This window comes from Salmo salar, chromosome 22 (assembly GCF_965601325.2).
Source record: "Salmo salar chromosome 22, fSalSal1, whole genome shotgun sequence".
Classification (NCBI taxonomy): Eukaryota; Metazoa; Chordata; class Actinopteri; order Salmoniformes; family Salmonidae; genus Salmo; species Salmo salar.
In genome coordinates this window covers 13145686-13170759 of record NC_138312.1, presented here as the reverse complement: position 1 = coordinate 13170759, position 25074 = coordinate 13145686, and the positions used below count along the sequence as shown (strand labels likewise).

Below are 25074 nucleotides of genomic sequence, written 5' to 3'. Positions count from 1 at the left end.
GCTGCTAAGCCAAATAGTGTTGCACTTTTGTTGTCATCCAATGAAAACGTGAAAACATTTTGGGGGGTGTGAAGAAAAAGTACATTTGCAGGCCTCTAATGAAGCAAAAAAAAAAAAAACACAACTTTGAATATAAAATGCAGGTGAAATGGTTGAAAACACATTCTTTGGATGGTCTGCGTTTTGAAAATGCAGTTTTCTGAAAGCTAATGCAACCCCTGCAGAGACGTCTCATTGCACAACAAACATGCACGTCTCAACGTTTATCTTGTACACATATTAGTCAAACACATGTCCTGGAAATTTTTTATTCAAAAAAACTTAGCTACCACAAACTGATGTTTATTTTAACTTAACTTCTATGGGCTACGTGGGACGCTAGCCACCTGCGGGACACAGCCAGTGAAATACCAGGGTGGCAAATTCAAAACAACAAAATGTCGTAATTCAAATTTCTCAAACATATACAACTATTTTACACCATTTTAAAGATACACCTCTCCTTAATCCAACCACATTGTCCGATTTTCAAAAAGGCTTTACAGCGAAAGCAAAACATTAGATTATGTTAGAAGAGTACATAGACAAAAATAACCACACAGCCATTTTCCAAGCAAGGATATATGTCACAAAAACCCAAAACATAGCTAAATGAAGCACTAACCTTTGACGATCTTCATCAGATGACACTCCTAGGACATCATGTTACACAATACATGTATGTTTTGTTCGATAAAGTTCATATTTATATCCAAAAACAGCATTTTACATTGGCGCGTGATGTTCAGAAAATGTATTCCCACCAAAAACTTCCGGTGAATTTACAAAAATACTCATCATAAACATTGACATAATACATAATTATTTTAAGAATTATAGATACAGTACTCCTTTATGCAACCGCTGTGTCAGATTTTAAAATGGCTTTACGGAGAAAGCACATTTTTCAATATTCTGAGTACATAGCTCGCCATCACACCAAGCTATACAGACACCCACCAAGTTCGGGGTCACCTAAACTCAGAATTAGTACTATAAATATTCTCTTACCTTTGCTGATCTTCGTCAGAATACACTCCCAGGACTTCTACTTCCACAAGAAATGTTGTTTTTGTTCAAAATAATCCATATTTATGTCCAAATACCTCCGTTTTGTTCGTGCGTTCAGGTCACTATCCAAAGGCATGATGCGCGAGTGTAATTCGAGACACAAAAAGTCAAAATGTTCCATTACCGTACTTAGAAGCATGTCAAACGTTGTTTAAAATCAATCTTAACCTCTATGGGCTAGGTGGGACGCTTGCGTCCCACCTACGTAACAGCCACTGCCAGCCTGTGGCGCGATTTTCAAAACCTTAAAAATCCTATTACTTCAATTTCTCAAACATATGACTATTTTACAGCCATTTAAAGACAAGACTCTCGTTAATCTAACCACACTGTCCGATTTCAAAAAGGCTTTACAACGAAAGCAAAACATTAGATTATGTCAGCAGAGTACCAAGCCAGAAATAATCAGACACCCATTTTTCAAGCCAGCATATAATGTCACCAAAACCCAGAAGACAGCTAAATGCAGCACTCACCTTTGATGATCTTCATCAGATGACAACCCTAGGACATTATGTTATACAATACATGCATGTTTTGTTCAATCAAGTTCATATTTATATCAAAAACCAGCTTTTTACATTAGCATGTGACGTTCAGAACTAGCATACCCCCCGCAAACTTCCGGGGAATTCGCTAACATTTTACTAAATTACTCACGATAAACGTTCACAAAAAGCATAACAATTATTTTAAGAATTATAGATACAGACCTCCTCTATGCACTCGATATGTCCGATTTTAAAATAGCTTTTTGGTGAAAGCACATTTTGCAATATTCTAAGTACATAGCCCAGGCATCACGGGCTAGCTATTTAGACACCTGGCAAGTTTAGCACTCACCATAATCATATTTACTATTATAAAAGTTTGATTACCTTTTGTTGTCTTCGTCAGAATGCACTCCCAGGACTGCTACTTCAATAACAAATGTTGGTTTGGTCCAAAATAATCCATCGTTATATCCGAATAGCGGCGTTTTGTTCGTACGTTCCAGACACTATCCGAAATAGTAAAGAAGTGTCACGCGCATGGCGCAATTCGTGACAATAAAATTCTAAATATTCCATTACCGTACTTCGAAGCATGTCAACCGCTGTTTAAAATAAATTTTTACGCCATTTTTCTCGTAGAAAAGCGATAATATTCCGACAGGGAATCTCCTTTTCGGCAAACAGAGGAAAAAATCCTAAAGGCGGGGGCGGTCGGGGTCATGCGCATAAGCCCAGTGTCCCTTGATCGGCCACTTGAGAAAGGCGATAATGTGTTTCAGCCTGGGGCTGGAATGGCGACATTCTGTTTTTTCCCGGGCTCTGAGCGCCTATGGACGACGTGGGAAGTGTCACGTTAGAGCAGAGATCCTTAGCAAATGATAGAGATGGAAAAGAAGTTCAAGAAATGGTCAGACAGGCCACTTCCTGTAAAGGAATCTCTCAGGTTTTGACCTGCCATTTGAGTTCTGTTATACTCACAGACACCATTCAAACAGTTTTAGAAAATTTAGGGTGTTTTCTATCCATATGTAATAAGTATATGCATATTCTAGTTACTGGGTAGGAGTGGTAACCAGATTAAATCGGGTATGTTTTTTATCCAGCCGTGTCAATGCTGCCCCTAGCCCTAACAGGTTAATGGTATTTTTAACGTAAAATTGCGATAATATTCCAACCGGACAATGGCGTATTCATTCAAGGAGAAAAAGAAGGAACAGCGCACTCGTGGGACCACGCATATCCAATCCCTTTGTCCCCAGGCAGTCCACTCAGTGACTGAGCTCCTATTATCTGCCCAGTAACAGGAGACAGATGAAACCACTTTCTGAAGGCTTTTGACAGCCAATGGAAGCCTTAGGAAGTGCAACCGTGACCCCACAGACACTGTAGTTTCGAAAGGGACTAGAAAGAACTACAATTCTCAGATCCTCCACTTCCTGGTTGAATTTTTCGCAGGTTTTTGCCTGCCATATGAGTTCTGTTATACACAGACACCATTCAAACAGTTTTAGAAACTTCAGTGTTTTCTATCCAAATCTACTAATAATATGCATATTCTAGTTTCTGGGCAAGAGTAGTAACCAGTTTAATTTGGGTACGTTTTTTCATCCAGCCGTGAAAATACTGCCCCCTATCCTCAACAAGTTAACTATAATGTCAATATAATGAAACTGCATCATTCCCAGCATCCTAGTAGATCCCCGGCACAAAAAGTCCTTAGACTAATGCTATGGTTCTGTTTTAGGTGTGTTGGCTGGACATGACAATCGTGTTAGCTGCCTGGGAGTCACTGATGATGGCATGGCAGTTGCAACAGGATCCTGGGACAGTTTTCTGAAGATCTGGAATTGAAACCTGAAGGTGCTTTCCCTTTTTGTATTACTCAGCCTTAGCTACTTGTATACAGTGCATTGTTCACTATTGTTCAACCCTGACTCGCTCTTTGCCCTTTTCCGCTTTTTATTTTTCAGATGTAATTTTGATCTCCAAAGTTGACTGGAAGACCATTTACAACAACTTAAGAATGTACAATTTCACAGCATCTTCTTCAACACCGTTTTAAACTGACTTGGAAACCACAAAAACGAAGGGAAACCAATGCCTTTCCTACACAAAGAAGAGCACAATTGTTTATCACCTAGTTTAAAAGATTTCCTGTGGTATCAAATCAAACTTGTGCATTCCTTCTTGGACCATTTTATGTTACCTTGAATGAAAAAACAACACTATCATCCCATGCAAATGTATGCGTCTCAAAAGCAAATGTTGGAGCGTAATTGTACAAATATTTAACTTTTTTTTGTTGAAGAATTCTATTCTCTGAAGGTTATAGTTTTATTCAATGGCTTTCGTTTGTCATGTTTCCTCAGTGGTTTTAGATATGTTTTAAAATTAAAGCTTTTCATTTTAATCTAATTTAATCATGTAAGAAAGATGGGACAAAATAACATGAGAGCTTGAAAGCAAAAGCTTGACCAGATTACATGAGCAGCTTTCAGAACGTTTCTATGATGTATTTATATAATAGCGGTTTGTTTAATCACAGCTTTTTTTTGCACAGAAAATAAGATTTGCTTCAACTAATATTGTTAACTAACCAAGCACATGCTATAAATTGTGATGGACGCTCATTCCAAAGCTAAAGGGTATGTGTAACTTATTTTCAGTTAACCCCTTAACTGTCTTTTGTTATTTGGGTGGGGTTTAGAATGGGGTTCTGTTGTTTTTGTGGCAAGGCTGGATTTAGTTAAATGGGTGGGGGATTTTTTTTTGGTTGTCCACTTCTCAGTGATAGACCTCACCTGACTAAATAGACAGACCCTTCCTGTGCTTGGAACTGCATTTGCTATGAATGTGAATGAAATGTACAAATCAATGTCAGAAAATAATGATCTGAAATGTCATATTTTTTGGGGTCTGCCATGGGTTAATTTAGGTGTGCATGCTGTAGAATTGCTTTCCAAGGTGCAAAGGCCCAAGTTGTCTGTCTTTTTCGTAAGGATAGTAACCTGTTAACTATAATTTGAACTTTATTCAAGTTATTTTTGGCTAGACTCTGCATACATTTATGTACTTACACTGGCAAGGCTATGCACCAGATAATTAAAAGTGAAGAATGATTTCCTATTGACTGCAGACTCTGAAATATGCTTACCAGTTCTAATGATGCCACTTTTTATAATTCATAAAGGAATGATTGGGAGCTCTGTTGGGTGGTTCACACAATCTCGCCTTTAAATTTTCACAACCAATGGAACAAAACACATTCTCAGATTTCTGTCCATACTAAAACGTTTTGTAATATTTTTTTCTTTGTCTTTTAAATATGTCAAAAAGCATCTGAATGACAGATTTTTTTTTTCTTCTTTTCACTGTATACAGAAGCACTTTCTTTAATAGTTGTGACATTTTTTTTTTTCTGTGATGTACAATAAATGTGATGTATTTGTGGCCAAAAGTAAAATGAATTGCAATTCAGTTGAGATGGACTCCCTTTTCTCCTTCCATTGATAAGATAGAGCTCTGCATCCTTGTACTCTTCACCTTTTTGTATTTTATTTCAGTATGTTGGTGTTCCACAGCGAGCTGGATGCAAGATAGGTAATGTACTGTTATTGAAAAATGTAATAAAAAGATGTTTGAGGTGTCTCTTGTTAGTTTATTCTCAGATTACTTGTCATAAATGTTCTCTCTCATATGTACATTTACTATGTTGGCTGAGTGCAGAAATGATCCATGCAAATAAGGAGAAAAGAACCCTACACTAAACATTCACATTCCAACAAAACAAATTCATAGTGCAATAGGCAACTTAACTAGCATGTTTTTAGTTGTTTCAAGTTTTGATGTCTCATGCATAAGAACCATGAAATGACTCTTGCAAACTCAACTCAACAGTGCAATAATCAATAACAATGTATTACTAGAAACAAACACGAGAAATAATATGAAATACACAAAGCAAGCATTCTATATAAAGGAAATATTTAAAGTCAGATCAAATGTACATGTGCAGAAATACTGTTATGGAGGTACTGTAGCTATGTATAGGGGACTAGGCAACAGGATATGAGAGTAGCAGCAGCATATGTGTAAAGTCAGTTTAAATGTGTGTGTGTGTATTATGTGTGAGTGAGCAAATGATGGAGTTAGTGTGTAGGGAACTGAGTGTGCATCGACTGCAAATATTGAAATAAAAGATCATTAAAGATACAAGATAAACTCAGTCCATATAGCTAATTTGTTAGCTATTTATCAGTAGTATTGCTTGGGGATAGAAGTTGTTCAAGAGCCTGTTGGTGTCAGACTTGATGCACTGGTACCGTTAGCAGTGCGGCAGGAGAGAAAATAGTCTATAGCTTAGGTGGTTGGAGTCTTTGACGATTTTCCAGGCCTTCTTTTCACACCGCCTGATATAGAGGTCCTGGATGGCAGGGAGCTCGGCCCCAGTGATGTACTGGGCTATCCGCACAATGCTCTGTAGTGCCATGCGATCGAGGGCGGTGCTATTGCCATACCAAGCAGTGATGCATCCAGTCAAGATGCTCTCAATGGTACAGCTGTAGAACCTTTTCAGGATTTGAGGGCCCATGCCAAACTTTTTCAACCTCCTGAGGGTGAAGAGGCACTGTCGCGCCTTCACTCCTGTGCATGTGTGTTTGGACCATTTTAAGTCTTTAGTGATTTGGAAACCAAGGAACTTGAAGCTGTCTACCTGCTCCACTGCCGCCCCATTGATGTGGATAGGGGCGTGCTCGCGCTCTCTGTTTCCTGTTGTCCACGATCAACTCCTTGGTCTTGCTGACGTTGATGGAGAGGTTGTTGCTTTGGCACCGCACTGCCAGGTCACTGACCTCCTTGTAGGCTGACTCATCGTTGCCGATGGTCAGGCCTACCACCGTTGTGTTGGCAGCGAACTTGATAATGGTGTTGGAGTCATGTGTGGCCACACAGTCGTGGGTGAACAGGGAGTACAGGAGGGGACTAAGCACACACCCCTGTGTTAAGGGTCAGCGTGGTGGAGGTGATGTTGCCTACCTCACCACCTGGGGTCGGCCCGTCAGGAAGTCCAGCATCCAGTTGCAGAGGGAGGTGTTCAGACCCAGAATCCTAAGCTTACTGAAGAGCTTGGAGGGGCCAATGATGTTGAACGCTGAGCTATAGTCAATGAACAGCATTCTCACGTAGGTATTCCTCTTATCTAGGTGGGTGAGGGTAATGTGGAGAGCAATTGAGATTGTGTCGTCTATGGATGTGTTGGGGCGGTATGCAAATTGAAGTGGGTCTAGTGTGGTTGGGATGGTGGAGTTAATGTATGCCATAACCAGCCTCTCAAAGCACTTCATGATTACAGAAGTGAGTGCTACAGGGCGGTAGTAATTTTGGCATGAAGCCTTAGAATTCTTAGGACAGGAGTGATTGTAGTCATCTTAAAACATGGGGATTACAGACTGGAACAAGGAGGTTGAAATTTACAGTGAATATGCCATATGGCGACTGGATCATATTTGTTTTTACCTTGGAGGATAAAGGATTCTTTCCGGGTCATACAATTCATTATTAGAGACAGACTTCTATTTGAGCCAGGCCTCTATTTCCTTAATACACTTAGTTTTTTCTCATTTACATAGTTAATTGTGTAACCATTCACTTACAGCCATTTTGATACATTTCTTCATTTCTTGCACTAATGTGTTGTCATTTACATGACAGCTCGATCAGCTGTTTGATTTCACTTACCAGCATGTCAACTGAGCCAGGATCACAGTAAAACGGATTGGGAAGTAGGTCCCGAAATGCTCTTCCAAGCGTTGGAGGTCAGCGGTCATCACTTGTGTGGGACACTTACTAACGCTGTTTTCTGTTAGAAACATGCACAGCCAAGGGAAGGAGGCATGTTTACCTTTTGAAAGACTCCCTCCAATAAGAATGATTTCCTCTGAATCCACTGATTAGGTCACTCATCTGTAGAATGTTTTTGTATTTCCCCTGCATGCTTGCGTTCAGTTCGTTCAGTTTCCCAAATATGTCTGTTACACAGGCAAGGAGACATTTTATTTTCATTACACAGAAAGTCAACCAAGTCTGTTTTTTAATCCATTGTGAATGACAACAGGTCCTCTCGAAAAATCTTTCTAGCACTCCCCCTCGATAACCACTAAGCCTCGGTGTGAAATAGAACATTGTTGTGCTCTGATCCCATATAGTCATCTTTTCAGTCTCCTGAGGGGGAATAGGTTTTGTCGTGCCCTCTTCACGACTGTCTTGGTGTGCTTGGACCCTGTTAGTTTGTTGGTGATGTGGAACTTGAACCTCTCAACCTGCTCCACTACAGCCCCGTTTAACAGTGTTATCTGACAAAGGTATTAATGTGAGTTTTTGTGCCTCTCCCTCCCTACACATTGTTTTCACCATATCAATTGCGGCCGGTAATATCAATTAAGTCTGCAATAGTGTGTGGTTTCATAGCTTAGAGGGCCTAGCTATTCACTGTGGGAATGATTAGTGCAATGATCAAGTGCAGCCTTTTCCCATGATCTAAGGGTGCTCTCTGGTTGAATTTTATCTTTTAGATTTGAATACATTTAGATTTTTAAGGTTAACCACATTACAATGACTTTGAGATACAAAGACGATATTATAAATATGTCCTTTTTTGCAGGCTTTTCTTTGGTTCGGGGGGTGGAAACCCATTTTCATTTCAGGCCACACATTTTCATAGGTCATGAACCCTAGTTTGGGAAGCGCTGGGTTAGATGGTTTCGATTGAGCTGTGTTTTTTCTTTTGTTTCTTACCAAGCAACTACCATACATTTCAGCTACTGTACCGCAAGAGTTTGTACTTCTGTTTTTAGTCAAAGGATGAGTCAGTCAAAAGTAGGCCTACTCATGATGGGTGTAGTTACTTCATGCGTTGTATGCATGTGCATACTGCGACTGTCACCCTGACGTTGGCCAGGCTACTAGATTGCTACTTCCCACGCCGTTGCCAGACAGTTGTGGGCATTCTGAACATTTTCCGTGAGCCGGCTAATTTGGCTCCGTTCACGTGAAAGAGCCGGCTCATTTGGCTCCCAAACGGTTCTTCATTCAAAATGCTTAAAAATCGACCTAGAATCATGAATAAATGTGCAAATCTCCAATATAACGCCCAAACGGTAGGATACTATTATGTCAAATCGTGAAATGTACGTAAATTATTAAATGCAAAAATAAGCGTGGACCAGATTGACATGCTCTCCCCTCTATTTATTGTTTCTAATGTGAGGATTCACCCTCTTCCGAATTTTTTTGTAACTTGTCTGCAGAAAACATTGTTTAGAGCTCAACAAGAAGTAGTAGCAGTATGCAGGGAGCCAAATGAACGTCTCTTTCACCGATGCAATTCGGTTTCCGACGTTCACCAGAAAGATCTCTTCAAAAACGTCCGTTCAGCCATTCAACGACCCATCACTAAGCGGGAGCGAAGGGCACTGTGTCCTAGTGTTGTTGCTGTTCATAACCTCACATCATGGCCGATCCTTGCCGTTCCGCCGCCCTAGCGAGACCAAAAACTGCCGCTCCCTGGCAAAACTAGAATAGTCCCAGTAAGCGAAATTACGTTGAAGAGACGTGTAAAATGCATCTTTTTACAGATGTTGAAGTTGGGTTCAATTTAGGTTCTGAATTAAAGGTGAAAATAATTATTTTCCGGACGTTTAAAATATGTATTTTTTCCCGGGTGTTGAAATCAGGGTAATTTTTTTCTTCTGAATGAAAGTTGAAAATACGTAATTTATGGACGTCAATGTTTGGGTCAAAACAAGGCTGGTCCAGACTGGAAAAAATCTGAACCAAACATAGACGTCTATGATTGGTTCAGATTTGGTCTGTACCGGACTGGACTGCACCTAAAAAAGACGTCCAAAAGTTGTTGGCTCATGCTTACTGGGGTGTAGCCTATCATGTCAGCTTGCAATAGAATTTTATGAATGCCCATCCCATGTGGTAGGCCCACCATTTGTAAAACAGGCCGTTGCGTTGCCTTTATGGAGCCGCACCGTTCATTTTTCGCATAGGGAATTTTAGAAACACTTAAAATAAGGGTTGTGTTTCATGTAGGCTTGCCCTGGCATGACGTTTTGATAACCATGTAAATCTCTCTCGGACAAGGTGACTTTTATCAATATATTCAGCTCTATTTACTCTCAGATTCTAAAATGGTAATTAGCATCAAAGTAGACATCATGCAAGCCTACAAATCCCTGCAAGCTCCTGCACGTCATCTCAAGCTGACACCTTTGCTAACAAGTATTGTGTCAATTTAAAACTTGCACAAGACAGTTCATTTTTTTTCTTCCAATTTATTAATTACAAAATGTAGCTAACATTAGATTGTTAATCCAGAGATTCTTACCTTTGGCTCAATTCATATGTCTGGTCCAGATCATCATTGCATTTGTAGTTCTTTATAATAGCCACATTAGCAGCTAATTAGCGTTTCATTTTTGGGGGGTAAATACAGGCGAATATAGTGATAAAAGTCACCTTGTCCTAGATAGATTTACACAGTTTGACCGCTAGGTTTTATGGGTATTATGACTCATACCGTGGTTTTCTATTAGTCTGTATTCCTGTGACTAATCAATTTGGCTATTTAAGCTCTGAATATCAACTACCCAACTTTATCAGGAGTTATCGTGAACCTATTTGCAATGTGTTTAACACAGCGGGAAATGCACAAGTATTTTCTTTTTTGCTATGAGCTTGTCAACAATGGACAGATACAAACTACAAAATCATGACAATGGGGTGAAACTCCTGGTTGTGAATGTCCATTCCGTACAGTTGTGAATATCCAGCCGCACCAATGTGTCGGAGGAAACACCGTACAGCTGGCGACAGTAGTCAGCGTGCATGTGCCCGGCCACCACAAGGAGTCGCTAGAGCGCCATGGGACAAGAACATCCCAGCCGGCCAAACCCTCCCCTAACCCAGATGACGCTGAGCCAATTGTGCACCGCCTCATGGGTCTCCCGGTCACAGCCAGCTGCGACACAACCCGGAATCGAACCAAGATCTGTAGTGCGATGCTGTGCCTTAGACCGCAAGCGCCACTCGGGAGGCCCAGGGATGCCTCTTTCCAACAGCACCTTGAGGCACGCTGGGAATGGACAAGCTAAATATTTTTCACCCCTGCCTTTGACAAAGTGGACACTGCTTATCACAGTGCGACATTAGCGCTCACCTAAAAAGCTCATATACCACTGGTTGAGAGGAATTTTCATTGTTTTTGGGAATAATTATGAGGATTTATGTGTTGTTGTTGGAGGTGCGTCTTGGTCTGTTTAGCTCAGAAAATGCCACCCTCGTCAATCTGCCGCCTAATCTTGCCTAATGAGCGGGCCGGCCGTGCTCCCCATTGAGTAAACTGTATGTATCAAGGTCTGATAACCAGGTGGCGAATCGCATCTCTGCATGTCTGGCAGACATATCAGTGTGGATGACGGATCACCACCTCAAGCTGAACCTCGGCAAGACGGAGCTGCTCTTCCTCCCGGGGAAGGACTGCCCTTTCCATGATCTCGCCATCACGGTGGACAACTCCATTGTGTCCTCCTCCCAGAGTGCTAAGAGCCTCGGCGTGACCCTGGACAACACCCTGTCGTTCTCCGCTAACATCAAGGCGGTGACCCGATCCTGTAGGTTCATGCTATACAACATTTGCAGAGTACGACCCTGCCTTACACAGGAAGCGGCGCAGGTCCTAATCCAGGCACTTGTCATCTCCCGTCTGGATTACTGCAACTCCCTGTTGGCGAGGCTCCCTGCCTGTGCCATTAAACCCCTACAACTCATCCAGAACGCCGCAGCCCGTCTGGTGTTCAACCTTCCCAAGTTCTCTCACGTCACCCCGCTCCTCCACACACTCCACTGGCTTCCAGTTGAAGCTCGCATCTGCTACAAGACCATGGTGCTTGCCTACGGAGCTGCGAGGGGAACGGCACCTCCGTACCTTCAGGCTCTGATCAGGCGCTACACCCAAACAAGGGCACTGCGTTCATCCACCTCTGGCCTGCTGGCCCCCCTACCTCTGCGGAAGCACAGTTCCCACTCAGCCCAGTCAAAACGGTTCGCTGCTCTGGCACCCCAATGGTGGAACAAGCTCCCTCACGACGCCAGGACAGCGGAGTCAATCACCACCTTCTGTAGACACCTGAAACCCCACCTCTTTAAGGAATACCTGGGATAGGATATAGTAATCCTTCTAACCCCCCCATCCCAAAAAAAAGATATAGATGTACTATTGTAAAGTGGTTGTTCCACTGGATATTATAGGTGAATGCACCAATTTGTAAGTCGCTCTGGATAAGAGCGTCTGCTAAATGACGTAAATGTAATGTAAATGTGACATCTAGTATATGGCTATCAATATTAGTCATTTCTAGAGCAGGCTGCTGCTAACATACTTGAAATGGAATAATGGGAGGGAGGAAAATAAATTGTACCACCGGCGACACGACCGTGCAGCTGCGGAGTAGGAAGCACCTCTAAGTGGTCAGCAGGCACCTCGAAACAACAGTGGCACACTGCAGCGGCACACTGCAGTTTATTGTCGTGCAGCACAATCAGCCACACAAAATGGTCTTCAGTGCCAACAAATCTGGCCAATAGCTGATTCACTTTCCATATACCCACTCCTTTCGACACACCCACTCACCCATACTCCAGTCGCCAGCTACCGTACTTGCTTTGACTGCGTTTTTGGCGATTCTTACTTTGCGATCAAACGATTTCTGGAAGTTGTTAAGTGTTTTGTGTTTGCCAGTTAGGAGCAGTTCTTAGCTGCTTGCAGTTTCTTACTACCGATAAAAACCAATGATTGCCATCATTTTTTCATGTCACTACTGAATTATTTAATGTAACAAATCAAACATTAAACCAAAGATTATTATAACTAACCTCATTGTTCTATCTGTGATTAAACCATGTTTAGATGTTTGTCTCCATTTAGCTTTGTTTCATCTGGCTGTGAACACATTGGACTGTAGTGCGATATTGCATACACAGTTTTTAAGGAGACTTAAAAAACAAGTCTGCTTAATTTTTTTTATCTCTACTTGGACATACCTGGGAACCCTACTCTGCACTGGGGCCTGCAGTAGGACATTATCTGAGCAGACATCTGCCTACGGCTGCTTTCATCCTTCCACTTGACATTGTGCCTTGGATGTTTTTGGACAACTGTCAAACTTGAACAAACTTGAACGCATGTACTGGAAACTACTTCTCCTCCAAGGTGCTTCTCTCCTGGCTATCATACTGGTAAAACGGCCTCTGTTGCATTGCTGTTTTGATGGGCCCCAGCATTTAATCGCATTAAGTCACCGCTCTCTCCTTGCTGTTGTTATGCTTGCGAGTTTTGTGCCTTGGTTGTGTTTATTATGGGTGCTGGCTTTATTCTAGTCTGTGATTGGGTTCTGGCTTGCAGCCTATAACTGTGGTGATCCTACAAACTGTGCGATTCAATCTAACTATTACACTGTGTGGATTGAACTTTTAGCTGATTACCTCGCCAACCAATTTTATTATAGTGTGGATTTTAACAGTCTTTTTCCTAAATGGCGTCTACCACTTTCCGTCATACGGGGAAACAGATTTTTTTCCGGATTGGCGGATACCACCTTCAGAGACTATGGTAACCGTTTCATCCCATGTAGGAGCTGCACCTATTTTGCACAATTCCAGGATAATATAGACCGGACAAATTTCCAACGTGGAAACTGCCAGCTTATTGAGGAATATACTGTATGTCTGAGCTGGACATCCAGAGTAAGCAAACTGAGACTGTCGTGGAAATTCACCACTAAGGACTCAAACTCAAAGTAAGTGAAGCAACCTTTATTAATGCGCGGAGAGGTTCACAAACTGAATACAAGCTTGATGAAAAACTCTGAAGGGGAGGTTCCCTTTCAGGCCCTTTATACAAGTTATAAGCATGATTTACATTATTCATTATTTACATAGGCATTGGTTCCTACATGTGACTGACTTATAGCACACAAGCCTTCTTACCTGGAAAGTGAGATATTTTATCACTTCTCTAGTTCTCAGAGCAATGCTCTGGGAGTACTGCCAAATTATGAGTGTTAGTGTGGTTTACTCCTTTATGCAGTCAACTCGTCACTCGCACGAACCCAAACAAGACAGGTTATTACAAAAGCAGCATTGTGCTAAACAGACTATGATCACATAAACACAAGAGATTTCCATCACAAGACATTGGAGTCCTGGATAGGTCCCGTTCTAAGACCTTTTCCTTTTCTACTCCTCAGCCTGGTCGTCGTGCCACTGCCTCGCCACCATGTCGCCACTCTCCGACTGACTGGCCAGGCCTGCCCTGCAGAGACCCCTCCCTAATGAAGTCACCTCTCCCCTCCCATCTCACCCGCCCTTACTTTTCAAATGTGAATTCCATAAACTTGAATACCCCGTCAATGTTCAAATCACGTAGAGGGCTTGACCTGTTTCACGATAGTAACCAAAGTCCACATAAGTCCATTTATAACATTCTATCATTGGTTACTCTAAGAGTTCCCCATATTGACATTTGCTGCGGCCTCAGGCCCTATGGCGCTAACCTTGGAAAAGTAATTCCAACTCCTTCCTTTATTACTAATAGGATAGATCAAATGGTGCTGTTCTATGCAATCTTATTACCATACCAACTATATCAATATCAACCATCAGACATGGCCTGCAACCGCCTATTGAACGTAGCTTGTTTGAGTTGGAGACTCCAAGTGACTTTAAAAATCGTTAAGGACTTAGGTTGATGCATCTTTACATTAGGAGCTTACTTCCTGGATTACATCAAGATCTAGGCTATGCAGATGAATCCGGACATTCTGGTATTGACGGAAACTTGGATCTCTGGGGAAATTCTGGACTCTGATATTAATATTGAGGGTTATAATGTGTTCAGAGCTGACAGACAGGGTAGAGGTGGTGTAGTGGCCATTTCCCTTTCCCAAAAATATTTGCTACTATCTTTATTAAGCCTTTGTCTGGGAAATATGTATCCATAACTGTTATAAGGGTCTACCGTCCTCCCTCGTCTAACCTTCGTGCACTTGAGGAGCTAACTAGTTTGTCTTCTTTTATTAAATCAGAAGTTATTATCCTGGGTGACCTAAATTATGTTTGGGAAATGCAGGTTTCAGAAAATCTAAAAGACATGTAATGATCTACCTCCATCATTTTTTTGTTGTTGTCATTTAGCAGACGCTCTTATCCAGAGCGACTTACAGTAGTGAAATGCATACATTTCATTTTTGTTTTGTACTGGTCCCCCGTGGGAATCGAACCCACAACCCTGGCGTTGCAAACACCATGCTCTACCAACTGAGCCACAGGGAAGACTCCAGTATCCCTGCCCATTGTAAGTATGGTAATGGCACTGACCTTGTATACAGTGCATTTGGAAAGTATTCAGTCCGCTTGACTTTTTCAACATTTTGTTAGATTACAGCCTTAGTCTAAAATGAATTAAATTGTTTTTCCCGCCTCATCAATTTACACACAATACCCCATAATGACAAAGCAAAAACAGGTTTAAAACCCCCCCCCTGAAATATCACATTTACATAAGTATTCAGACCCTTTACTCAGTACTTTGTTGAAGCACCTTTGGCAGCGATTATAGCATCGAGTCTTCTTGGGTATGAAGCTACAAGCTTGGCACACCTGTATTTGGGGAGTTTCTCCCATTCTGCTCTGCAGATCCTCTCAAGCTCTGTCAGGTTGGATGGGGAGCGTTGCTGTACAGCTATTTTCAGGTCTCTCCATGTCCGGGCTCTGGCTGGGCTGCTCAAGGATATTCAGAGACTTGTCCCAAAGCCACACCTGCGTTGTCTTGGCTGTGTGCTTAGGGTCATTGTCCTGTTGGAAGGTGAACCTTCGCCCCAGTCTGAGGTCCTGAATGCTCTGGAGCAGGTTTTTATCAAGGATCTCTCTGTACTTTGCTCCCTTCATCTTTGCCTCGACTAGTCTCCCAGTCCCTGCCGCTGAAAAACATCCCCACAGCATGATGCTGCCATCACCATGTTTCACCGTAGGGATGGTGCCAGGTTTACTACAGACGTGATGCTTGGCATTCAGACCAAAGAGTTCAATCTTGGTTTCATCAGACCAGAGAATCTTGTTTCTCATGGTCTGAGAGTCTTTAGGTGCCTTTTGCCAAATTCCAAGTGGGCTGTCATGTGCCTTTTACTGAGGAGTGGCTTCCGTCTGGCCACTCTACCATAAAGGCCTGATTGGTGGAGTTCTGTAGAGATGGTTGTCCTTCTGGAAGGTTCTCCCATCTCCACAGAGGAACTCTAGAGCTCTGTAAGAGTGACCATCGAGTTCTTGGTCACCTCCCTGACCAAGGTCCTTCTCTCCCGATTGCTCAGTTTGGCCGGGCGGCCTTAGTGGTTCCAAACTTCTTCCATTTAAGAATGATGGAGGCCACGGTGTTCTTCGGGACCTTCAATGCTGCAGAAATGTTTTGGTACCCTTCCGCAGATCTGTGCCTCAACACAATCCTGTCTCTGAGCTCTACGGACAATTCTTTCGAATTGCTCTGACATGCACTGTCAACTGTGGGACCTTATATAGACAGGTGTGTGCCTTTCCAAATCATGTCCAATGAATTGAATTTACCACAGGTGGACTCCAATCAAGTTGTAGAAACATCTCAAGGATGATCAATGGAAACAGGATGCACCTGAGCTGAATTGTGCATCTCACAGCAAAGGATCTGAATACTTATTGTAAATAAGGTATTTATGTTTTTTAAAAACCAGTTTTCTAAAAGCCTGTTTTCACTTTGGCATTATGGTGTGTAGATTGCTGAATTTTTTTTTAAAATACATTTTAGAATAAGGCTGTAACGTAACAAAATGTGCAAAAGGTCAATGGGTCTGAATACTTTCTGAAGGCACTGTATAGTATGCTTACTTACAGATTGTGCCTTTCTCTAAGCAGTAGGAAGCAGATTATTCAGTCAACCAGTTTTTGATTATAGTGATATTATTTATCAAAGTGCAGCTGCTACTACTCTTAAGCCTTTGGATGCCATCTACCATAGGGCCCTTCGTTTTGTTACAGGTGAACGTTTTGATACCCATCACTGCATCCTGTATAAAAAGGTTGGCTGGACTTTGCTAAAGACCTGTAGATCTCTACATTACTCCCTTTTGTTTTTCAAGGCCCTACTTCATAAACTTCCTCTAACTTTGCTGTTGAAATATAGACACCTGTGTTCCTATCGTCTCCACCGAGCTAAGTAAATATGCTTTGAGTTTTAATGCACCGTATTGCTGGAACAAAATTCTAAATGTAATCTTGATGTTCTTGTGATGTTCTAGCAATTTAAAGTATTGATTGGGGACTTATTTGTGAGTAATGTTTTTCTGGTTGATTTGTGATGTTATATTTGTGCTTCGCATGACTGTGTTTTTTAAGGAAGAAATGAATACGTTTCTTGCTAACAACATGGAGAGATGAGCAGCAGCCTGGACTTCATATCTGGCATGAAAGGAGGCGTTCAAATTGACGACTATGGTCCCACTTGTCACATGAACTCATAATTAAGTTTGAAAAAATGGGTTTATCAAATCTTTACATAGGGAGGACGCCGCAGTAGTTATCGACTATGCATCTCCATGGTTATCATTTACACAAGTAAATGTTTTTACACAAATACGTTTACCGAGGTCATAGTAAAAAAAAAAGTGTAACATTTTCCTGGAAATAATTATTTATCAGTTTCTGTTATTTCCTAGCTGCACAACACCCCCCCTCCTTTTTACAATGAGATGATCCGAGATAATGACGCACTTCCTCCATGATAATGCCATTTTGATCGGAAAGAATAGCGTGTTTATTTTCGTCGCAGGTGTGTTTGAGTTTGAATATTTGCTCTAACGTGCAGTAATACGTGTATACTACTTTAGAAAATCTTAGTTAAGACTTAACGTTAATTATACGATTGGTCTATTTCAAATTTCTTGGACGAAATTTCAACTTTTAGGACCAACGCGGCACGAGACGCCGTTAGCTCACTAAAAGCCCCATTGCTAAAGCTAGGTCGGTGTTGATGTCAGAGCAACCTAACAAAGGAACACGGAGTGGGACCGAGGCAGCTTCGTTTGCTTGAATATCTCACGAGAACTAGTTAGCTAAGTCGTTTAAATACAATTTCATTTAAGCAGCGTCCATTTCAACATCTGAACTGATTTTTATTTTATAAACCGCGGTGTATTTTCGGGACTATTTTTTTGTATTAATCAACTAGTCGTCGCGAATATCGAAGTGAGTAGAGAGTTAACTTTACATAGCCAGTGCAGTGTTTTTGACAGAGAAAAGCTACAAATGGCAGAGTTGTACATTCGTGTGGCCGAAGAAGAGAATGAGGAGCCCATGGAGATCCCTTCTGAGGATGATGGCTCTGTGTTGCTTTCTACCGTGGCAGCTCAGTTTCCTGGGGCCTGCGGCCTACGATTCAGGAGTCCTGTTTCACAGTGCATGAGAGGGGTCCGTTTGGTGGAAGGGATTCTTCATGCGCCTGAGAACGGCTGGGGCAATCTAGTCTATGTCGTCAATTATCCCAAAGGTATGTTGACTAAACTATGACATGTTTATTTTAATTAGCCACCAACTAGTGGACAATTGTATTATAATATTTACATACTCAATTAATTATTAAAGATTGAAAGGTTCCCTAGCTATACTCATTCCACATGATGCATATCTAACTAGGCAAATGTCAGTCTCAAGTGCTACATCAAGGAATGAATGATGATCCCTACCACACTATTTCAGACAATAAAAGGAAAATGGATGAGATCGATGCCGCCTCTGCTGTGAAGATGAAGAGAGGTGACATGAAGACATCTGATCTGATTGTACTGGGGTTGCCATGGAAGACAACTGAACAGGACCTGAAAGATTACTTCAGCACCTTTGGCGAAGTCATCATGGTGCAGGTACAGTTGCAAATTTGCGATGTTGTTCTTTGCAGATGTTTCTTTTAGGTACCTTCACTATTTTTGTTCTCCCAGCTTTAAATTGGAACTGACACTGTTAACCATTTTGTAAAAATAAAACAAATGCATAATCATATCGGTCTAAAATTTCAAATTCAGTTTATGCTTCAAAACCAACTTTTTAAGAGGTTTAAAAAAATTGGTTTTCACTCAACATTCCATTACATATGGTAAGGTTTTGTTGGCAGAATTAAATGGATGCAGCCAATGCATGATTAATAAAATTCAACAATAAATAGCTAGGTAGTCTAAATAGTCCTATCAGTTTCTAAATCACAGCTAGTGTGTTGGCTGCCCCTAGTTATTCAGGGGTTGTACTGTTTCACTCACCGCCTAATCTCAGCTCACTGGTCACCATAGCAACACCCACCTGTAGCATGCGCTCCAGCATGGTCATCCCCAATGCCAACACCTCCTTTGGCCGCCTGTCCTTCCAGTTCTCTGGTCATCCCCAATGCCAACACCTCCTTTGGCCGCCTGTCCTTCCAGTTCTCTGGTCATCCCCAATGCCAACACCTCCTTTGGCCGCCTTTCCTTCCAGTTCTCTGCTGCCAATGACTGGAACAAATAGCAAAAGTCACTGAAGTTGGAGACTTATCTCCCTCACTAACTTTAAGCATCAGCTGTCAGAGCAGCTTACCGATCGCTGCAGCTGTACACAGCCCATCTGTAAATAGCCCATCCAACCAACTACCTACCTCATCCCCATATTTGTTTTTGTTTTTCTGCTCTTTTGCACACCAGTATTTCTTCTTGCACATCCTCATCTGCACATATCACTCCAGTGTAAATTGCTAAATTGTAATTACTTCGCCACTATTGGCCTATCCAACCCGGAAGCCAGCCGCACCAATGTGTCGGAGGAAACACCTGTACACCTGGCGACAGTGTCAGCGTGCACTGCGCCCGGCCCGCCACAGGAGTCGGTAGTGCGCGATGAGACAAGGATATCCCTGCCGGCCAAACCCTCCCTAACCCGGATGACGCTGGGCCAATTGTGTCACGCCATGGGCCTTCCGGTCGGCTGCGACAGAACCCAGAATCTCTAGTGGCACAGCTAGACCTCTGCGCCACTCGGGAGGCCACCTGTTGGTTTTTTGATCAATGTGAAGTTCTCAGAAGTAAGACTGCCCTGGTATTATATATTTGCAGAAAACCATTCAGGTTTCTTGTGAATTTTGCTACAGCTTTCTAACCAAAGTCGAGTTCTTCTGCTTAATGGTAACAGTCCAGTAGTGCAACATCAACGTGAATGGCATAGGACTGTTTGGCATGGTCTATTTTCATAATAGGCCAACTCTAGCTGTGATTGGTTATGGCACACTGGTCTGTGTAGAGTCAAACTGGACAACACTGACACATTTTTTTTAAATTCACTGCGGTGTCTATTAATTGCCCAAATGCACGGCCGCTTTCCCATTCATTTCAGTCTAGAATTTTCACAAATACCTGACTCTACGTCATTTCCAAACCAGATATGTGCTCTGCTTGTTGCAAAATGAGACATTTGTCATTGTTTCCGAGAGTGTATGTGATAAGAATATAAAAAAAGATTTTGATGGTGCTAAATCTTGTCAGTTACTCTTTAGTGTGCAATGCCTTGGTATGTCTGTGGTGCCTTCACTACATGCTCCTCTTCACAGGTGAAACGAGATGTGAAGACTGGAAACTCAAAGGGGTTTGGCTTTGTGAGGTTTACTGAGTATGAGACTCAAGACAAAGTGATCTCACAACGCCACATGATTGATGGAAGATGGTGTGACTGCAAACTCCCCAACTCCAAGGTAGGCGTTTTGTTTCTGTATGGTGTGTAACGTGGATTATTAACGGCAAGAACACTTGTTTCAGATGTGGATCCAGGTGAAAGCTATGATCCCTTATTGATGTCACTTGTTAAATCCACTTCATATCAGCGTAGATGAAGGGGAGGAGAAGGGTTAAAGAATCATTTTTAAGCCTTGAGACTATTGAGACATGGATTGTGTGCGTGTCATTCAGAGGGTGAATGAGCAAGGCAAAAAATATAAGTGCTTTTGAACAGGGGTGTGATGGTAGGTGCCAGGCGCACCGGTTTGTGTCAAGAACTGCAACACCGCTGGGTGTTTCACTCTCAACAGTTTCCATGTGTGTCAAGAATGGTCCACCACCCAAAGGACGTCCAGCCATCTTGACACAACTGTGGGAAGCATTGTAGTCAACATGGGCCAGCATCCCTGTGGAACGCTTTCGACACCTTGGAGATTCCATGCCCTGATGAATTGAGGCTGTTTTTTTGGGGGGGGGGCAACTGAATAATAGGAAGGTGTTCCTAATGTTTCCTATATTGTTAATGTGTGAACCTTTCAATTTTTTTGTAAAACAGCAAGGTCCAGATGAGCCCATGAGAAGCAGGAAAGTGTTTGTAGGCCGTTGCACTGAAGACTTGTCCGCTGATGAACTGCGACAGTTCTTCATGCAGTATGGTGAGGTCACTGACGTCTTCATCCCCAAGCCCTTCCGTGCCTTTGCCTTCGTCAGCTTTGCCGATGACCAGGTAGGTGCCACCGCAAATTCAAAGACCTTGTTCTATTTGCCATCTGCTGAATTGCCCCTTTAATGTCAGACTGACCCGCATGTCTTCTCTCCAGGTTGCCAGTTCCCTATGTGGAGAGGACCTGATTATTAAGGGGGTCAGCGTGCACATCTCAAATGCTGAGCCAAAGCACGGCAGTAGGCAGATGACGGAGCGAGCAGGGCGGTTTGGAAACGGGTTTGGGGCTCAGGGCTTTGGTAGTAACCGCACAGGGTTAGGGAGCAGCGCCAGTAGTAATATGGCTAATTTTGGTAACTTTAGTCTGAACCCTGCCATGATGGCTGCTGCTCAGGCTGCCCTACAGAGCAGTTGGGGAATGATGGGTATGTTGGCTAGTCAGCAAGGGCAAACTGCCACCTCAGGCACCACCTCCACTGGGCAGACTAACTCCACCAGGGATCAGAGCCAGGCCTACAGCACAGGCAACAGTAACTACGGCACCAACTCAGCCAGTCTAGGTTGGGGTACCGGTTCTAACGCAACAGCCAGTGGTAGTGGGTTTAGCTCAGGATTTGGCTCCAGTATGGAGTCAAAGTCTTCCGGGTGGGGTATGTGAAATAGTTTGGTAAGTATTGTGAGATGTCTTTTTCCTAATTTATTTCTGGTGTTATGCGTAGCTGATACTTAAACGCTTTTGTGAAGGCTGTTTTGTACATTTGGAGAGAGAAATACTCAAGATTTTAATTTAGAAAGTGTTTGAAGTGAATTATTGTTTACCAGAGTAGTGCTACTTTTGAAGTCAAATTTATTTGTTAAGTTTGTTATATCCTGACTTATTTTCAACTGGATTCTTTGATGCATGCATTGTGAGTTGTGATGTTTCTGAATGCATGAGAAGTCACTGGTTCACTCCATCCATAATATTTGACAACAATCTTGCATTGGAAAGAATCTGGTTGAAACTTAAATGTTTTAAGTGCAACTTTATTTGCAGTCTCAAGTTAAATGGAAAAGCCTTCACTACAATCTCTTCTGCAGTTCACCTCTCTTCCATTTTCCTGGGAAGAAGCTCCTCTTTGGCAGCATTCTTTGGGGTGATGTCAGTATCACTCTCTTCCATCTATAAATGCTTTGCCATCAAAGAACGGCTTCACTCCGCATGTTCTAAGAGACGGTGGGTGATTCATTTTTATCCACTTTTTAATGGAAAGAACTGCGCAACTGACATTAAGAACTCGTGAGTGCGATTGAGGATGGCTTGTGGCGAAGAGTGAATTGATGAGTGAGCGAACAGAGAGAGAAAAAGAAAGCGTGAAACGGACTGGTTGTGCGATGAAAGAGCCCAATTTGACTGCTGTTGTGTGAGTGAATGGAATCTGCAGATGCTACAAGCCCCCCCCCCCTAAATGGACTTTCATTTACTAGTACTTCAAGATCTCTCTTTGCAATTTGTCCCACCCTCCTGTAGTATATTGATCAAGTGCAGAAGTGGTACCCAAATGTAGTGTGGAATGTTGTGCTGAATATTTGTCTTGTATTATATAACCTACATGACCTGAATGCTGTATGGTGTGTGTGGTTTCTGTCCTTGTTATTGATGCTCTCTATGTGTGAACTTTGATGTGGATGACACCTGCTGAGGACACTGGGGACGTGAGTGATGGCGTGAGAACGTGGCGTGGTTGTCACATGTTTCCCAGTGTGTGATTCTCCGGTGTGTTTTAGATATGTCAAATGGAGTTCTCTAATAAAATGTTTGAGTAGTTATGTTTATTTGAATACTAGTTACTTTTGTGTCATTTGAATTGTCAAATCTAACTTAATTCACATATCTAGGGACCTTGGACACTGCTGACCGAGGTTTCCATCTGAACCCAGACTGGAGTCAGTGTCCTGAAGGATGAAGACAGAAGTCCCCACAGGCTTGAAATGGGGCCTCTTATATTTATGCCAACTTAAAAGGAGTCAGAATTGGGTAGTAAGTTTGGATACGTTTATGACCTATTCTGTCAGACATAACCAAGGTATTTTTTTTTCTTCAATGGGCTTCATTTTAAATGAACGTGAATGCATTATTTGGGCAGAAGAGTAATTTATTATGTCTTAATGTATTCTTTGGGACATAAGACAAATAATGAACAGGTTATGTTATTTCAGATTTGCACACTGGGAAATAGTGTCCATAAAGGATGTTATGGCATGTGTCGAAATGAAGCTAAATGGAAACACCAGTTGTCCTTTTAATAATATTTTTTATTGAACAGATTTTTTTTTAGTATAACCTGTTTGTGGAGATGAAGTTGGAACCGTGCTCTTACATTTCAGCCAATGAATATATTCTCACTGTACCACTTGATGGATGATACTTAATAAATATTTTCTACAAGTTGGTTGAGCCAGTTGATGCCCTTTTAATGTGCAATATTAGTACAAGTACAGCCATTTACCTAGTAGTGTCTGCATAATAGAACCTATTCACTTAGTACTAGGGTAGCCTCTAAGCTTTAGCATGTTGTTCCTTCCTACTCAATAGCCTCCGTATCGTTGTTCTCCCCAGCACTCTTCTTCTTTGTCTGCTCCTGGTTCGTGCTGACAAACTCTTCCCTCTTTGTGTGAAGTTAAAAGAAAGGGGACTAGGTTGTCAGACATTGACGGCAGTATCATTGCCAGGTCGTTGCACTCATCTGATTTATGAAACCTCATGGTATTGCGTTACGTTTGCTTATAGATGTGTAATGCTGTTGAATGAACTGTTTATTCTGTTTACAACTGACCCTGCAGAGCAGTTGATGCCAAATTGTTTCCTACCTACTTCTGAACAGCAAGAATATAACAGTATACTGCATAAATGAGAGCCGAGAAATGAAGTCCATCTGTAACTGGAGGATTGTCCATCAGAATAAACACAGATTTTAAAAGATCACTGCAAACCGTATGAAGACCTTTTACCTCGCAAAGGCCTTTGCAAAAATATCTTGAAAGAATAAGAAAAATAATACGGTCAATCATCTGAAGCATACAAGCAGAATGTGTGTGTGCATCTCCGTGTGTAGTGGATTCCTCTCCCTGTCGCTCCCTCATCTGCATTGCTCTGAAAACGCAGGGCAGGGGAAAGTTATCTTCCCCACAGTACAGTCGAAGGAAAGGAGACAAGGGGAAGAATATACTTTTGACCAGTGAGCTGCAACAGAATAGTTTTTACACTAATTATACAAGTGCCTTGTTCTTTTTTTGTTTTCTTTTGGAGACCATTTAACCACTTTACCGAAGAGCACCTTCTACCTACAAAGTTCTATTGTATCCCAGCAGTGCTTCCCTTTTCTCTACATGTTCCTTCACTTAGTTTCTTTTCATTAATGATACTAACATTTGAGAGGACATGATAGGTGATGTATGTTCATCTGACCATCTGTGTTGGGGAGTAGTGAACTACATGTAATTCAAATAGTAATTAAACTACATTTTGAAGTAGCGTGGCGGTAGTTTAACTAAATTCAAATCTTGGCAGTGTTTCAGTAATTCTGCCATGTAGGGGTATAGCTAACTACTGGAACTACACAATACTTTTTTGAGAAATTAAATATGGGCGGAGTAGGCAAGAATTTACCTTCAGATCTGCCTAATTCTCACTTAAAACATTTGTTTGTGTTTAATTGACTCAATTCCACATTCTGTCAACATTGACTCTAGAGTTATCTGTACTTTGTGGACCTATGACATTTCAGATTTAGATATACATTTTCACAAAGTCATTTTGTGGCCAGTGACACTTTGATTCTTGAAAGTCCAATATCTTGACAATTTGACAGCTGACATGCAAAACATGTTGGGGCTGTATTAACAGTGGGCTAATGGAAAAAAAATAGTTTTTGAGTGGATGTTCCCTTTA

The 25074-nt window shown here is 41.9% G+C and overlaps 2 protein-coding genes across 3 annotated transcripts in view; both read left to right on the top strand.

Moving 5' to 3' along the window:
* The window catches only part of LOC106582769 (guanine nucleotide-binding protein G(I)/G(S)/G(T) subunit beta-1), a 31293-nt gene extending 26043 nt beyond the window's left edge, over window positions 1–5250 (top strand). Inside the window, exons 10-11 of one of the 2 annotated variants that reach the window (XM_014166179.3) lie at window positions 3349–3464; window positions 3575–5250. In XM_014166179.3, the coding sequence (XP_014021654.1) occupies window positions 3349–3455 (107 nt within the window). In that variant the 3' untranslated portion in view covers window positions 3456–3464; window positions 3575–5250. The remainder of the gene's footprint in view (window positions 1–3348; window positions 3465–3574) is intronic. The other variant, XM_082967378.1, reaches the window with a different exon arrangement.
* Window positions 5251–17501: 12251 nt separating this feature from the next.
* On the top strand, window positions 17502–23575 carry LOC106582768 (TAR DNA-binding protein 43). The gene is made up of 6 exons (XM_082967377.1): window positions 17502–18240; window positions 18450–18613; window positions 20317–20457; window positions 21036–21206; window positions 21301–22359; window positions 23022–23575. The coding sequence occupies exons 1-5, from the start codon at window positions 18000–18002 to the stop codon at window positions 21799–21801; spliced, it is 1218 nt and encodes a 405-aa protein (XP_082823503.1). The 5' UTR covers window positions 17502–17999; the 3' UTR covers window positions 21802–22359; window positions 23022–23575.
* The last annotated feature ends 1499 nt before the right edge of the window (window positions 23576–25074 follow it).

Excerpts from the sequence above, each read along its gene's own strand:
- LOC106582768 (XM_082967377.1), top strand. The coding sequence starts at position 18,000 with ATGGCAGAGTTGTACATTCGTGTGGCCGAAGAAGAGAATGAGGAGCCC. Across the intron at positions 18,614-20,316 it reads GCGAAGTCATCATGGTGCAG|GTGAAACGAGATGTGAAGAC; the intron begins GTACAGTTGCAA and ends TCCTCTTCACAG. Across the intron at positions 21,207-21,300 it reads TCAGCTTTGCCGATGACCAG|GTTGCCAGTTCCCTATGTGG; the intron begins GTAGGTGCCACC and ends TCTTCTCTCCAG.